The 16,557-nt window shown below is 41.8% G+C and overlaps 1 protein-coding gene across 1 annotated transcript in view; it reads left to right on the forward strand.

Moving 5' to 3' along the window:
• The window catches only part of LOC308283185 (syntaxin-binding protein 4), a gene marked incomplete at both ends in the record, with an annotated part of 314,024 nt that overhangs the window by 204,258 nt on the left and 93,209 nt on the right, over positions 1 to 16,557 (forward strand). The window contains one exon of the mRNA XM_080723564.1: positions 13,816 to 13,916. Coding sequence (XP_080579690.1) covers positions 13,816 to 13,916 — 101 coding nt within the window. The remainder of the gene's footprint in view (positions 1 to 13,815; positions 13,917 to 16,557) is intronic.

Genomic DNA, 16,557 nt, shown 5'->3' on the forward strand with positions numbered 1-16,557 from the left:
TGTATTTTGGATTCATGACAATTTGTGTTTTCAGATATTTAACCACTTGAACCGTCAATACTTAAACAACTTGACTTTTCACTCTGTACTTAGCCTGCTCTTTTTCCTCTCGACACAAACGCTCTTTGCCAAAAATAGTCGATCTACAAGCTCACAACGCCTCGCAGCGCGAGGCGTTCTGCAGCTTGTAGATCGGCTACTTTTGGCTAAAGTTCTCAGAATAAGGACACTAGGGTTCAAGTGGTTAATATTAACTCTTATACTGCTTTGAACGTTCCTGTTCGCCCCAATTCTTGAGGTCGAGTAGGGCCAATACGGCCGTTCGTTCGTTTGATGTTTTTTATGGATTATGATAAAAGACGTCCTTGCGCAACTTTTGAATGCATAATTGGTCGTGGTGTCGTTTTGAGGACAGCCGGAAACCGTTCATAAAAAAAAAAAGTAAACAGACTGTCCTGGCTCCGCCTGCCCAGAGCGACTCTGCGCCTGCCAGGGGCGTCAATTGGGTATGGCAGGGGTATGCAGCTGCCATACCTTGACAGGGGGAAATAATAAAAATGTACTTTTCATCGTGCCTGTTGCTAAGGTATGGCAACATGACTGGTGTCTTCACCAGACACCAGTCATGTTGCCATACCTTAGCTTGTTCTGAACTGACGCCACTGCTAGCTGCTAGCAGCGTTGAGGGACTATATTGTTTTATGCATCGGGCTGTTAGTAGAGAAAGAGAGAGAGAAACGTTGGTAAAAGCGATCATTTTGTCGGAAATCAGTTGTTTTATAGTATTAGTAGTATAGTAATTGTAGTAGGTAGTAGTATTTAGCAGTACTAGAATATTGAGATGTATTAGGCCAACTCAGCCTCAACTTGCTGGTATCATTCCGCCGAAGTGCGACCCTCCCCCCCTGGCCGGAGCAGCAGCCAGCAGCAGAGCAGATCCACGGATAGAAACAAACTTTGTTAGAATTAGGATTACAAACCTACCCGCGTTGGTGACTCAGGACCAGGCAGCGCCCACGAATGGTGGTGGTGGTCGTGATCAGAGTTGGGATCCGTTACTCCAAAAAGTAGTGCACTACATATTACATATTACCTCTGAAAAAAGTAGTGCCTTACACTACTTCATTACTTCCTGGAGAAAGTAACTCGTTACACTACTCGTTACACTACTTTTGCGTTACTCCATAAAAAAGCCTGAGATGCATTGCCAACATATATTAGATGTATTAAATATTTATTATATATTATTATAATATCTAATACAATACAGTTATGTTGTTCAATGAAGTGAGCAGGGCTCACTGGTGGTCATTTGAATGAGTCTAATAATAATAATAATATTAATAATACGAAGTTATAATAATTAATCAAAATTATAATAATTAAATTATTTCTGAGCCCCTGTGGCCTTATTTAGCTCACATATGAGTTTATTCATTTATTTATGGACATGGTTTCCACCTGACATTATAGCCTATAGTTCTGTATCCATATGTCAGTCAGTTTAAGCAGATTTCATTCCATTTGGCTCCTATGAATTTTCCAGTCCAGGGGTGGACATGACCTGGCGGAGATTCTCCCCCCACAGAGCGCAGCAGGTCATATAGTAATTATTATAATTTGTATTAGTAAGTAGGTAGTTCTGTAGTCAAATACAGCTGGGGGGCTTATTACCCCAGGGGGGGCCTATTCCCCCACTCTACCCTACTGTAGCAGGCGAAAGTGATGGAACTACAATGAGATGACTCCGTGTGCAGCAGAAGCACTAAAACAATGTCAAACTAATTCTAGCAGCGGAAAACTTCCCATTTGCTTAAAAAAGCAACATGCAGCGATGGTTTTGCATAAGGAATTATTAATTGTCCGTCATCATCAGCTCATGTCAGAGTCTCAGAGCAAAGGTGAGGTGCTCTTTTTCCCTCTCTCTCTCAGCCTACCGTACATTTCCAGTAGGCTAATTCATTCTTGTGGCTCGCTGGATATTTAATACTCACTATTTGGGGGTTTTAATGTATCTTGTCACGTGTAGGATATTAATCTAGGCTGTGATTCAAACGTCGGCTTTGCGCACCTCGTGATGCGCTGCCGTGCCACTCTTTTTTTCTCTTTTCTCTCTCTCTCTCCCTTTCTCTCATGGGCAAAAGGTAACTAATTTCTTTGCTTGATATTATAAATATCCGTATTTGGGGGGTTTGCTGTTTTTAGTCCCTTGTATTAATCTATATGCGATGGTTATCAAATGTCGGGTGGCTGCTGGCTGCGGCTTGATTGCCACAGTGTCACCGTGACCTGCTGCTGCGCTGACAATCAAATGTGTTATCAAATGTGTTTGATTACCTCTTCTTTGGTTAGTTATTTTAGATAAATGGCAGTTCCAATGTTTTAAAAGACAAGTGATGATGTTTACAATCGGTTCCTGCTGAAGGCAGAAGCAGAAACTGCAGGCACGAAAGTAGCGAGTAGCGAGTAACGCGACCAGGCAGTATTTGTAGTGTTATTATTATTTCGGAGGAGTAGTACCGTTACACTACTCGTTACCGAAAAAAGTAGTATTATTACAGTAACGCGTTACTTTGTAACGCGTTACACCCAACTCTGGTCGTGATGATGATCATGATGATGATGATGATGAAGAAGAGAAAAAGATCACTGTAGCCGTTGGTATTGAAGATAAAAAGATTGAAGATGGTGCCAGTCGCGAAGAACCGGGGTCCAGAAGTGGATCAAGAGCCTCGTGATATTGTGGAAACCGATCCCGACGGAGCTCGACCCCCGTGTAGGATGGATCCCCCCGCCCGGGGGCTCACATCGCCGCAGCAGCAGAGACCCATGTACCGCCGCCACCGCCGCGAAGAGACAGACGAACTGGGCGATTTGGCCAATGAAGAATGGCTTCCGCGTAGAGACCCCTCGGAGAACAGAGGCCACGATCCTACTGTCCAAAGTAAGACTTCCAATCCAGTGCATGTATGTATTGTATAGTTGTATACTGTATATAGTTGTATACTGTGTGATAACAGAGCATCCGTGTGGAACTGGAAGCCTGGGATGGGGGGATGGTCAGTGATCAGTGAGATAGGGTAACGGTTTTCCATTGCGACGTGTTGCCACTCCGACATTGGGATCCGGTCTAGAGCCCGCCTACTGCATCCGGCTATTTACACGTACACATACATGCAAGAAATGTTTCCGTATCCGGACCGGATCAGTAACTTGATCCAAGCAGTTAGGATCCACGTGCTTGGTTTGTTTTTGTCGCTACTCAGGACACACGTGGAGTTCCTATCACGCGCGTGCACGTACCGCGTGTAGTGTACGTGCACTGCACAGCCTACTAGGATTATTGCCAGACCCATGAAATGGGTAGGCCTACATAAGCAAATGTCGGTCTGTCTGTCTGTCCGGGTTTTCTATATAAAGGGTATATATGATGATGACATGATGATGACATGCCTACAAAAGGCATGATGTCATAAATGATGATGACAGACAGGGGGTCTGGCACAACCAGGTTGACCTGGTCTAGTTTGATGGGAATTTAGGATTTATTGGCTTAGTTTGTGTGTGCGTGCGTACGATGCGTGTGTGTGTGAGAGAGAGGGAGAGGTTTCTTTTTATCGTCATCATCATCATCATCATCATCATCAGTAGCTGATGATGTAGCTTTTCAGTTCAATTCAAAGGAGCTTTATTGGCATGAGAAAACATACGTTTACATTGCCAAAGCAAGTGTTACAAATAACTAGACCAGGTCAACCTGGTTGTGCCAGACCCCCTGTCTGTCATCATCATTTATGACATCATGCCTTTTGTAGGCATGTCATCATCATGTCATCATCATATATACCCTTTATATAGAAAACCCGGACAGACATTTGCTTATGTAGGCCTACCCATTTCATGGGTCTGGCAAAAACTGTTGAAAATGGGGAACATATATACAGTTGGAGGGAGTACAGCTTTGTGTAAACAGAGCTATGTTGCATTGTGACATTTTATATAGGTATACAGGGTATAAAGGGAATTTCACTGTGACAGTAAATGCATGGTAACTATTTACTATAACTGCATTTTATGTTATATATGAACTTATTGTAAGTCATTTGCTAAATGTCAAAATTGTAAATTGATTTGTTTAGATATAAACTATTTGATATTTTCCTGGCTATGATTTTAGATGATGAGTCGACGATGATGATGAGCCTACTTCTTCATTTCCACATCGTGGAAAAACAAACTTTTTTCTGTAAATCAGACTTAGCACCATGCACATGCTCACATAGACATCAAAGGGGGCTTGAGCCCCTGCCCTTTTATCCATCTGTAAAAAGTGCCCTCTCCAGACCATGAATGCTGTTTTTACATAATTACTATATATATATATATATATATATATATATATATATATATATTTGTGTGGTAAGCAGGAAGTGCATAGAATGTTAGAGAGGCAGGGGTTGACATTTCTAAAACGGCCTTTTGATGAAAATAGTAGGCCCCCAACCTCCACGCATTCTGCTGTGACGCGTTGTGAGCTTGAAGGTGTACTATTTTTCATGTATTTTATAGTAATTATGTATTTGTATAATTTACAGATCGACCATGGGCTCGTGTACGAGTTCAGCAGACCCGGTGGAGCCCTTCCGGAGGAGCCTGGCTGGAGTGAAACAGAATGGAGCCCCAGGCCCTGTGCAGGCTGAATGACACACACGCACGCACGCACGCACGCACGCACACACACATATACACTCTGTACTGTAGACATGTAGTGTCACAGTAGTGTCACAGTGAGATAAAGAGAACCCTGAAAGCTGAAGCAGGATTCAGGCTGAAGCTCATGTCACTGTGTCAATGTTCTGCACTGCTCTTACTACTGCTCTTACTTCTCTTACACACTAAAAGTGTGTAAAAAGACACTTTTTCTTGTTTTTATTTTTTTGAATTTGTTTGTAAACAACCACTGATCATAGGTGTGATGTTACTGAAGCCAACAATAAAAGGCTAAAGAGAGATTTCTGCCTGAAAATGTATTCTTCACAAAAATGCATTTTTCTCAGCTTTATGTTCTCAAAGAGCTGTTTTTAGGCCACATTCTGCAGCTTCTAGCTAATGAACAGAACAAGATAAAAACTCGAAATCTTTTTCTGTTGCAAAGTAGACATTCTATTCTTCGTTGCCATATAATTGTTGTCTTTATAGTCGAAACCAAATTTCTCCAGTAGGCCTTCAAAGATGAGCGACAATTCTCAATTTAGCTGGCAGTGGATTGAGCTTTTTGTTCAATTCTGTGGCAGTAAAAGAGTTAAAAGAATAAGAAAAAAGGTTTCTATTACACAAAGATTTGGAGGACCCCCTGTAGTAACTCTGAAGACCCCCTAGCAGGGCAGGAATTTCATGGAGGCCATGAAGGCCATGGCCGTCGTTGCCCCTCAGTTTGGCCTTGTTCCCCTCAAAGAAATGGCATGACCTGAGGCCACAGTGGCCTTAATGCCCCAGCTGACTGTACCACTTTCTCCTCTGTCTCTTTCTAGTCAATATGTAGACAGTAGACACCAGTGTGTCTTTCTTGTCATGTAGACACCAGTGTCTCTTTCTTATCATGTAGACACCAGTGTTTTTTGTTGAGATTCTGAAATCTTAACTCCCCCATATTTAAACCAATCCAGTGACTTTGACTGGTGCAGGGCTGAGCATGGATCAGATTGTAAATACCATCATTTATCTATTTTACTGCAGATTAGGTTATCATCCCAAACCCTGAAATTCAACACATTCTTTCAATGGACAAAGATCTTGTTTTATTTGATGGCCTTCCTGCCCTGGTATTTGGCCTTTGTGCCCTCAAAAGATGGACAACACCAAAGGCCAAGTGGCCTTGCCCCTAAAATGACGAAATTCCAGGGCTGCCCCCTAGGGGTCCCGGACCCCCTGTTGAAGACCCCTGCTTTTAACTATCAAAAAATAGCAGATATACAAGCTCACATTTTGACCCGATTCTATAAATGCCTTCTAAATCCTTCTTCCAAGTTGTTCTGAAACTTTTTTTCATGTCAAGGACCCCCAAAATTACAGGTATTTGGTTGCGGACCCCCATCTTAAAATATGTTGTTACAGGCACCCCGATTAGCAAGTATTTGAGTTACAAATGTTCACTTTTAAAAAGATAGCCTATATTCAAAGATTTGCACAAAAATAAATAAATCTATTAAAAAAAAAAAAAATGATCATAAGACCCCAGTTCTGGCCAGTTCCAGACCCTGAATCGCTAGCCACACCCCTTTAAATTTTTTGTTTTGGCGAATCAGGGGTCTAGAAGTGCTCTCATTGAAGAGGCCTGCCTCGGTTGAAAATCTGTACGGCGAATCAGCGTCGTGAATCAGCGTCTTGTGATCAGCGTGGGTGGGGGTTTCCCAGAACTCATGTGTGTTTCCAAGTACACCAGCACCGCCGCCGTACCGTACCGCGCATCGCGTCGCGGTAAAATGCGGTAAATTGCGGTAAAATGCGATCGTATCGATCTCGCTATGAAACACCAGTAGGCATGTTATGTTGTGTTTGATTACTAGTTCGTAGTGCTCCTATTCTGACTGTTTCTTTGGTTAGCAATCAGCACTAGCAAGCAACAGGCTAGCCACTAGCCAGCCACACATAACAACCATGATAACAACACTATGTCATGTGTTGGTCGGTGAACCAATCGCTGAAGACTGCCTCTTTTTGGCAACGCCCATCCCTGTAATCGCCCTGGGGGGAAGCGAGTTCAGACTGAATAATGAAGTGAAACGAAATGTCAATTCAGGCTGAGTGTCAGGCTAAGATATGCCCTCAATATTGATGACAACGGGACAAGGATCCCCATATATGGGCATAAAAAGGACAAGGATGTAATTGTTTTGCAAGTGTGATCTGGGAATGTCCATATATGGGCATGCTCTTTCATGACATGTCTATATATGGGCAGAAGCCAGAGCGTGATGTCAGAGCAGAAAACCCATTCTGTTAAGAGTGGTTCCCCTGACATCACAGTGAATTTAGAGCATGATGTCAGAGTGATGTCACAGTGACAAGGGAACCAATAGACTGTAAAAATGTGTACTGACAATCTGACTGACACAGACAGACAGACAGACCGACAGACAGACGGAGACAAGCTGCAACATTTCTCATGTTATACCGCGACCTTCGGTTGCAACAATTAAAGGTCCTACACCATGCATTTAAAAATAATTTATATAACACTGTTTGTGTCCCAAAAACGTTTTTGAAAAGGTTTGAGGCTAAATTACCACTCCTGAATACAGAGCCCCTGTCATTTCTGCCTGGCTTTCAGAGCATTTTCAGCTGCAGTACCACCTTGTCCTGAGTGGGAGGACTGCGTTATTGAGCCAGTTTTGGCCCCACACTCCTCCCCACCTCCTGCTCAGCAGGCCTGCCCACCCCTCCCCAACCCTCTCCCAGCTCCTCCTGCCTCCTTCTCAGGCCTGCCCACCCCTCCCCAACCCTCTCCCAGCTCCTCCTGCCTCCTTCTCAGGCCTTGTGACATCACAAATCTGACCTTTCACAATCAGGACCATTCTGAGACATGCTAACATAGATCTGCCCATAAACTGAGAAAGACACAATGGTCAGAAATAGGACTTTGTGAGGATAGAAGTTGCTGGTGGGACACCAAGAAAATACATAAAAATTGGAAGAATGTAAATTCATGGTGTAGTCCCTTTAACATGTCAAAGCCAACATTAACATTTGCAGTTTATGTTGGCTAATATGTGGTTGTTGTTCTCAGGTTTCAGCTGCAGATCACCACCAATAGGTTAGGGCGGGTGAGGGGTGGAGTTAACAATCCATTGTTCAGACCCCTTACCTGACTGCCAGTAGTGTGACAAACGTTGAGTGCCTTTTACTCAGATTCTTGGTTCGAGGTTTAACAACATTCAAATAATCACATCTTCTTCAAATATTTTCAATGAATGACACATCATTTGAAAGCTTATATTCTGTACTTTCGTGATCTGCAAAAAGCTGAAAAAAGACCAATGCCCTCTTGTGCCCTAAAGCAGGGGTTCCCAAACCTTTTTGTCTCAGGGCACCCCATAAATATATGTTTTAATCCGAGGCACCCCTACATTATAATTTTCACTCCCAGCACCTTATATTTATAGCATGTCGTCGTTGTCGGGTGGAAACCTTGTATGTCCAAAACCGTTTGTTTTGTATTTATCATCTATAAAATGTACATCGCGAGGCGTTGTGTGCTTGTAGATCGTCTGTTTTCACTAGTTTTGTGTAACAGTCTTGTATGATGAAGCAGGGCTTTGCTTTACCAAAAGACGTACACATTTGAAACTTGGAGATACAAGGTTTCTTCCCGACAGTGACGATATTTTAGTGATTATGTTGCGAGGAAAACGTTGAGATAATAGCCATTTTGGTTAGAACTGACTGAAAATAACTTTGTACTTCAAGTTTAAAATGATATTCAATAAATTCCAAATATTATCAAATGATATCGCGGCACCCCTGGACTGCCGTCACGGCACCCCAGGGTGCCCCGTCACCCACTTTGAAAACCCCTGCCCTAAAGCACTGTACTTGGTCACATATGACCCCTGCATACGTACGATACTCAAGTAAATGTACTGTACTTAGTTGCTGGTGGTACAGTGCAGTGTGAGTCATCTCTGCAGTGTGAGTTATGTGATATTGCAGCAGTTACAGCTCCCGTCCAGCGTTGCCACATTTTGCGAGAGAAACAAGCAAACGGTTCAGGGAAACAAGGCCAACACGCGGCTATTTGAAAACAGCAGATCTACAAGCGTTGTGAGCTAGACCTGCCATTAAAATAAAGCAATTATGCAACACATTTCCATGGGGGTCCCAGGCAGTTTTGGGGAGGTAGAAACCGTTTCTGCATTTCTGAGCTATTAAAACTACCGGCGGGAAATGTAACTGTGCCATGTTTTTTTCCTGTGTTTTTACCTTTTCGCCAGCAACTGGAACGCACCATGTGAGCTTGTCTATCACTTTCTGCTAAAGGTTTCCCCACAAATGTTTAATCCATTTTGACAGAGTACGCATTATTGCATATTATTATTTTATGCTTTAACTTAAAAAAAAAACAGATCTACAAGCTCACAGCGCGGCACCGAGTGCTGCACTGCGAGCTTGTATATCAGCATTTTTTTTTTTAAATCGTGAACATTTGAATTTTGCCCAGATTTTTTTTTTTTCTTCTACGTCAGTGGTTCTCAAACATTTTCATGTGAAGGACCCCCAAAATGATATGAATTTGGCCACGGACCCCCATCTCAAAATATTTTTGTTCCAGGGACCCCCCAGAAGCAACATTCGAGTTACAAACGTTCGCTTTAAAAATTCATATATTCAAAGATGTGCACACATTTTCACGACTTTTTCAAAAATAGCTGATCTACAAGCTCTATAACTGCTATTTTTCAATAGTTAAAGCATTCGATAATTCTAGGCCTAAATGGCTAAAGCAACTTCTTTTTTATTCATTCAAATAAGTTCTGGTTCTGCAACTACTAATGAGCAGCAGTCTTGGTGAACAGGGTACAGTTCCAATTTGCATGTTCTTACCTAGAAAAGTTGCTGAACAGTCATAAAATCCATGTGTAATTGGCGTCAGTCACAGTGGTAGAAGAAGTAGACTACTGAGACACAGTATGTAAGAAATGCTCAGTTTCTAGTACAACTCATGCATAGGGATGGGACGATATGAACATGTCATATCACGATTATTGTGACAAAAAAAAGAAATCGCGATTTACGATATTATCTCGATAATCAAAATCCATTATCCTGGGGCAGAACATTTGTCAAAAAATAGCCGATCTACAAGCTTGTAGATCGGCTATTTTTGGGACATGGGACATGTTTTTTAAGACATTTGATAGAGAGTGAAAGTACATATCGTCACTGTCTGGCCAAAACCTCTTGTTTGTTTTTTTTGCATATATCAGGGCTATTGAACACCCTTTACATCTGAGTGTTGGTTAAAATAATATTGAACCAATGGAAAGTATAAAAAGTGCTTGGGACAAAACCTCCTAACTCCACACTTTCTGCCAAACCAGCTAACTCCACCCGATTGGCCCTCCCTTTTTTTCATAAATATGTGCTATTGAACACCCTTTACGTCTGTGTTGGTTAAAATAATATTGAACCAATGAAAAGTAGTAAAAAACCCTTCGGTCAAAACCAACATTTTGGAGTTCGGCCAGACAGCAGAGATATATTATAAGTACCTTTTTACCAATTATAGAGGGTTTAAATGGTTTAAATGGTGGAGGGGCCTTCCTTATTTAATGCTTTAGCTATTGAAAAATAGCAGATATACAAGCTTGTAGATCTGCTATTTTTGAGAAGTCGTGAAAATGTGTGCAAATCTTTGAATATATTATGTGTTTTTTAAGCGAACATTTTTAACTCAAATTTTGCTTCTGGGGTGGACCCCGGAACTAAATACTTTGAGATGGCACCACTGAAATATTCAAAGACTTGCACAAAATGTGTGCAAGTCTCTGTGCCGCGCTGTAGCTTGTATATCTGCTATTTTTCAATAGTTAAAGCACAAAATAGTGCGTAATAATGTGTTCCCAGTCTAGATGGGTTAAACCCCCTCTCCTTATGAAGAACATTCATGGGGGGCCCGCAGTGGATCCTTGTACCCAGAATTTGGTGGGACACCCCTGCGCTGCCCTGTAGTTGCAATGTCGCGGTGCCACTCGTAGTTAATGACTGCCGCTCTGTGGATTTGGCTTTACTGTACAAAATATTAGTTGAGTAAAGGTACAAAAGTATCGGTATCAGATACTTTCAGTGCCAAAGTAATGCACAACATCACATATTCTGTTTTTATTACAGCTTGTAGATTCAATATTTCCACCGTTTTTTGGAAAACAGGAGTTAAAGGAGTAGTTCACCCCCAAAATGACTATATTTCTATAGATTACTGACACCACGGAGACTTGAGTTTAATAATATATTTTTTAGTTTTTTGTCGCATTACTAAGACAATAATTTGATTACAATAAATGTACCACCATGTACCACCCTATCCGGAATAAATGGGGGTAAATCTGCTTTTGAACTTTTTTTGTCTTCGGAATGCGACAGGAAACTAAACAAAAACAAAAGTCTCCATGGCGTGAGTAATCAATAGAAAAAGGTCATTTTGGGGGGGTGAACTACTCCTTTAAATGCGTGCTTGCGTGCGTGCATCATGTGTGTGTTTTAGAAATATCTTCCAGTGAAATGTATTAAGACCAAATAATAACTATATTGGATCACTGGGATTGTTTTTTTTTATGAAAAGTAACTGTTTTGGACTTACTAGGTTTTCACCCGAAAGCGGGCGATATAGATGTTATTGTCTCGGTAAAAAAAAAAAATATATATATATATATATATCGCAAAGGAGAATGTAAAGAGATATGGCTTTTAAAAATCAGATGCTGACTGCGTTGGCTGTGTGAGTCCCCTGGGCCGTGCGTTCCAAAGTTTAGGAGGTCTCATTTAAAAGGCCGGGTCACCTTGGCCAGGGACCACGTCAGCACCCAGGGATAACAGTCACAAAGCACTGAAAGCAGGCCTTTTTTCCCCCTCTTACCGGCTATCTCTGCCTTCCTATATGCAACCAGAGCTCTATAGTGAAGTCTGCACCAAAAGCCAGCCAGCCACGGAACATCGATTGAGTGATTTTCTGCTTTTTATTTTTTTTGCTTTTAGCTTTTTTTTCTTCTCTCAAATGCAGATAAAAACGTTGCTTCTCTGATGTAGGGAAATGGATTGTAAATATGGATCCCGTTAAAAGATGCAGTCCGGAACTTTAGTGTAACCACTTAACCCCTAAATTCACTACTTACTGTAAAGGTCTTTGCTAGGGGTGTGACGATATAGTAACTGAATCGAAAAATTGATTTTAATTTGCGTTGATCTACTATATTGTTTGCAAAAGCAAAATATCGCTTTGGCTTTGTATCGTTTCGTATCGTTTTAAAATGCGGTAATCGGTATCGAATCGTTTTGCAATGCAAATAATTGATTGTGTGGAAAGTATTTGTGCCTTGTATTTAGACATTTTAAGAAGGAAAATGAAAAAGAGGGGTTTAATTACCATTTCCATTCTATATAGCTACTCTTGGTCTATCGATAATCTCTGTGTTCATGTCAAGGTTTGGCAGGTTTGTCCATATGTGTTGAAATATAATGTCCATGTATTTGCTAGAGAATCACAGTGTTTACTTATTTATATCCAACATAATAGTTTTTTCCCTTAAAAACATGCACTATTGACACGTTTCACACAGATCTAATTTCTTTGCTAAATAGTTACTATATCGATTTTAAAATCATTGAATCGAATCATATCACCATGAATGAACCAATATTGTCCATGTATCGTCAACCATGTATCGTGATGCGTATTGTATCATTGTTAAAATGTATCGTTACCCCCCTAGTGCAGGGGTTTTCAAAGTGGGTGACGGGGCACCCTGGGGTGCTGTGATGCCAGTCCAGGGGTGCCACGAGATAATTTGATAACATTTGGAATTCATCAATATCACTTCACTATGCTTAGTAAAACAGACCTGATTTGCACTGTACTTGATGAGTTTTTTTTTCCATCTACGACACCTCTCTTCACCAAAAATAGCAGATCTACAAGCTCACAACGTGTCACAAGTTAACGTCAGCTATTTTTGGTGAACCTTCCCCCCAGAATAGGCATGCTGGGTTTCAATGTGGTTAAACGTCAAGTATGACGTAATATTTTCAGTCAGTTCTGATGGAAGTAGATATTTCTCCAATATGATGTAAGATTCTAAAAAATAACAGTAAATCGGTAAACACATTTTTGGACACTGCTCCTACAGATTTTGCCCTAAAATCACACAAAGCGGTACACAGTATCTCTACCGCCATGTCATCGACATGGATCTGTCCCGCTTAGCACCACCTTCAGGACGATTTTTTTCAAACATTTTTTGGACACTGCTCCTTCAGATTTTAATCATTGTCAACTATAGATATATGAATTCCAGATTTTACAGAAATCAATGCCACTTATACGGGCCAATTTATTGCGACTGTCAGGTCGCAGTTACTATCAAAACCTCCACCGGCTGTCAGTCTGTATGTCTGTCAGTCACACGTCACACGTCACACGTCACACTTTTGCCCTTCTCATATCTCCGCCACCGTTGCCCCGATCCATGCCAAACTTTGCACACACACTCCTTGGCTGCCAAACCACAACCTCGCCCATGAGGCCGATTTCTTGCTACACAACACATTTTTGGACACTGCTCCTACAGATTTTGCCCTAAAATCAGTATCTCTAAAGTCATGTCATCAAACATGGATCTGTCCCATTTCCCATATTCCCTCCTGATTGGCTACCATTGCCATCTAAAGTTTGTGTATTCGACCTGGCGGTCGCTTATCCCCCGATTAGGGAGTCTTACTGGTGTAAGATTCTAAAAAAAACAGTAAGACTCCCTAATCGGGAGATAAGCAACCAGGGCCGGATCTAGCCTTTAGCACTAGGTGGGGCAGGAAGAAATGATAGGGGGGTCACCTCCAGCCCATGCCGCTAAGTGGCGTGGGCGGAAAAAATGGGGGGACAAACCCCTAAAACACCCAAAATGCATAGAAAACTAAGCATTTTGGCACGTGTTTGGTGGGGCAGACAGGGCATTTAGGGGGGCAAAAAAGTCCAAAAAACAGTTTGAAAACCCCTGTCCTATAGTGGTCACTCATCCATTGTCCTCTGATGTGTTGTCTGAACAGGAGAGAGTTTGCAGACGTCATGGCGTACTGTGCAACCCACGGGAGCACGGGATCCATGAGGAACTCGCCCAGCACCGACCTGCGGTCCCCCGTCCAACCAGGTACTAGAGTTAACCCTATAATGCAGTGGTTCTCAACCAAGGGGGGGTCCCCAAACTATTTTGGGGGGTCCCCAGATGATTAATTGAATATGAAACATTGTTTTCTCACTCAACAGTAAACAAACCGACATAAAGTTCAAGTGTATAGAGCAAGGGTCGTTTTCAGGCCAAGGACCCCTTAGTTGAGAGAGAGATGAAGCAGGGACCCCCACAACCTTTTCAGAGATTCCATATAGTTTCATCGTTTGACAGCACAATAATCAGTGTATGTTGGATTCCTGTCAGTTTGTTTCAGATTTTTAATCACTTGAACTGTCGATAGTTGATCAACTTGACCTTTCACTCTGTAATTAATCTGCTCTTTTTCCCATCTACACCAAAGCTCTTTGCCAAAAATAGCAGATCTACAAGCTCACAACGCCTCGCACCGCGAGGTGTTGTTCTTTTGGTCTTTGTTCTTTGGTCTAAAGTTCTCAGAATATAGGGTTCAAGTGGTTAGTATAACAAAGGAGAAAAAAAGGTTTCTATCACACAACGATTTGGAGGACCCCCTGTAGTAACTCTGAGGACCCCCTAGGGGTCCCGGACCCCCTGTTGAAGACCCCTGGTATAGAGGGTATCTGCACATTTCTAAAGTGACAATGTAAGGACTTTTTAATACCTCTAAAATGACAAATTAAACATTGCTAGCCAAATTGTCAAATATTAGAGGCTGAAATTGTGAAAATCGCAGATCTACATGCTCACAACGCCTCGCAACGCAATCTGCTATTTTCACAATAGAACCGTGTTATACGAAATGTAATGCCTCAACTCAGCTGTTACTGTTCGTAAGGGAGAAAGGTTGAGAACCAGTGTTCCAATGCTGTGTTCGCACACTGGCTGATGCAAAGCTGCGGGCTGCCATTCATTGTCATTTGGAAGCCAACGACATGGAGACGCAAAGCTACAGGGTACCGTTAATTTTCATTGGAAGCCAGCGATACAAACCCCTCCCCCGATGTGTGTAGCTGCTACATAATCTACAATCCAAGTTGAGCTTGCTTCAATTGCAGCTACACAGCTACAAAAGTGTTGTCTAACCATTTCCGCTCACCTTCTCTGTGGTAGCAAACTTTTTTACATGTGAGGGACCCTCAAATTAATATTTAGCCCTCTCCCTCAACATATTTTCTGCCAGGGACCCCCATAATTATTCCAGCTTCTATTTATTTTTGGGGAAATCTAGATCGACAAGCTCATAGCTTGTAGATCGGCTATTTCTTGGGTTGTTGTTGAATGCAATTATTATTCGGACTGGCATTATGTGAAATAATAAAACAGAGAGAGAGTGGAAGAGAAGGGGAGACTTGTGGACATACAGGAGGATACTGGATATCTGGGACGTGCAGAGAATGTTAGAGAGGCAGGGGCTGGAATTTCCAAAAGGGCCTTTTGGTGGAAGCACCGAAAATAGCAGACCTCCAAGCTCACAACGTGTCGCAACGTGTTGTGTGTGAAACCACGCTGAACTACACAGTGTTGGGGAAGTTAAAGTTACATGTAACTGAGTTACGTAACTAAGTTACATGTTGCTGTAACTTGCTGGTAACTGAGTTATTACATTCACATTTTTGTAACTCGTCAAGTAACTGAGATACTTTTTGGGTCATTTTTGGCTCAAGTTGAGAGGCATATTCCTGCTGGCATGTGACCTTTTTTGTAGGATATTTTATTTTGTTTCATGTACACCAAATGTACATTCTCAATGGGACATAAACAGGTGAATGTAATCAAAGGTTCATTTATATTCAAAAACTCTATCTATGTCATCACTATTTGAATTTCTGTTCACAGGAAGTAATTAAGAATGGCCTATTTAGGGACCTTTGATATAAATATACACAAACAGTTTATTTTCTATTTTTTTGGCATCTAGTGTTAGGTATGGCCATATTCTAAAAGTGTGAAAAACATGTTTTTGATTTCACCCCGTCTTTAACACTGGAACTACAGTAAGCATAACCAAGTGAATACTGGAGATGTGGCATAACGGCTTGGATTTCTACACAGAGAGGGCAATTATTTCAACATAAGATGCTCCATTCAAGTTCAGGAGAGTTTTGACAAGGCAATACTCTTGAATGCAGCCTTCAGGTATGGCATAGAGGGCATTTTGCATTGCTTTCACTTTCACCATAGTAAAAGTTTTATTCATGGTCTGGAGAGAGCACTTTTTACAGACAGATAAAGGTAACATGTCATTAGGTCGAACACCCTTTAGACCGACCACCAAACTCTAACCCTGACCCTAATCCTAACCTCAGTAAAACTATGCCTAACTCTAACCCTAACCCTAAACTTAACCTCAGTAACCATGACGCGGGTGATTATCTAACCTGCCGACGCTGTTCGACCCAACGGGAGTTCGACCTATGGGGTAGTCCCCACAGATAAAAGGGCAGGGGCTCAAGCCCCCTTTGATGTCTATGTGTGCCCGTGCCTGCTGGATATAGCTCTGCTGCTGTTAATTTGTTCTCAGTTGGGGATCCAACAGGATGGGGGAAAACGAGAGGGTAGACCTACAGAACCCGCTGACAGTTCTCACTCAGATTGAGTTGTTCTGTCAGTCAAATCATGCCGTTCTATGGCACCTTTCCAG

The sequence above is a fragment of the Nannobrachium achirus genome, assembly GCF_963921795.1.
Source record: "Nannobrachium achirus genome assembly, chromosome: 4".
NCBI classification, from domain to species: Eukaryota; Metazoa; Chordata; class Actinopteri; order Myctophiformes; family Myctophidae; genus Nannobrachium; species Nannobrachium achirus.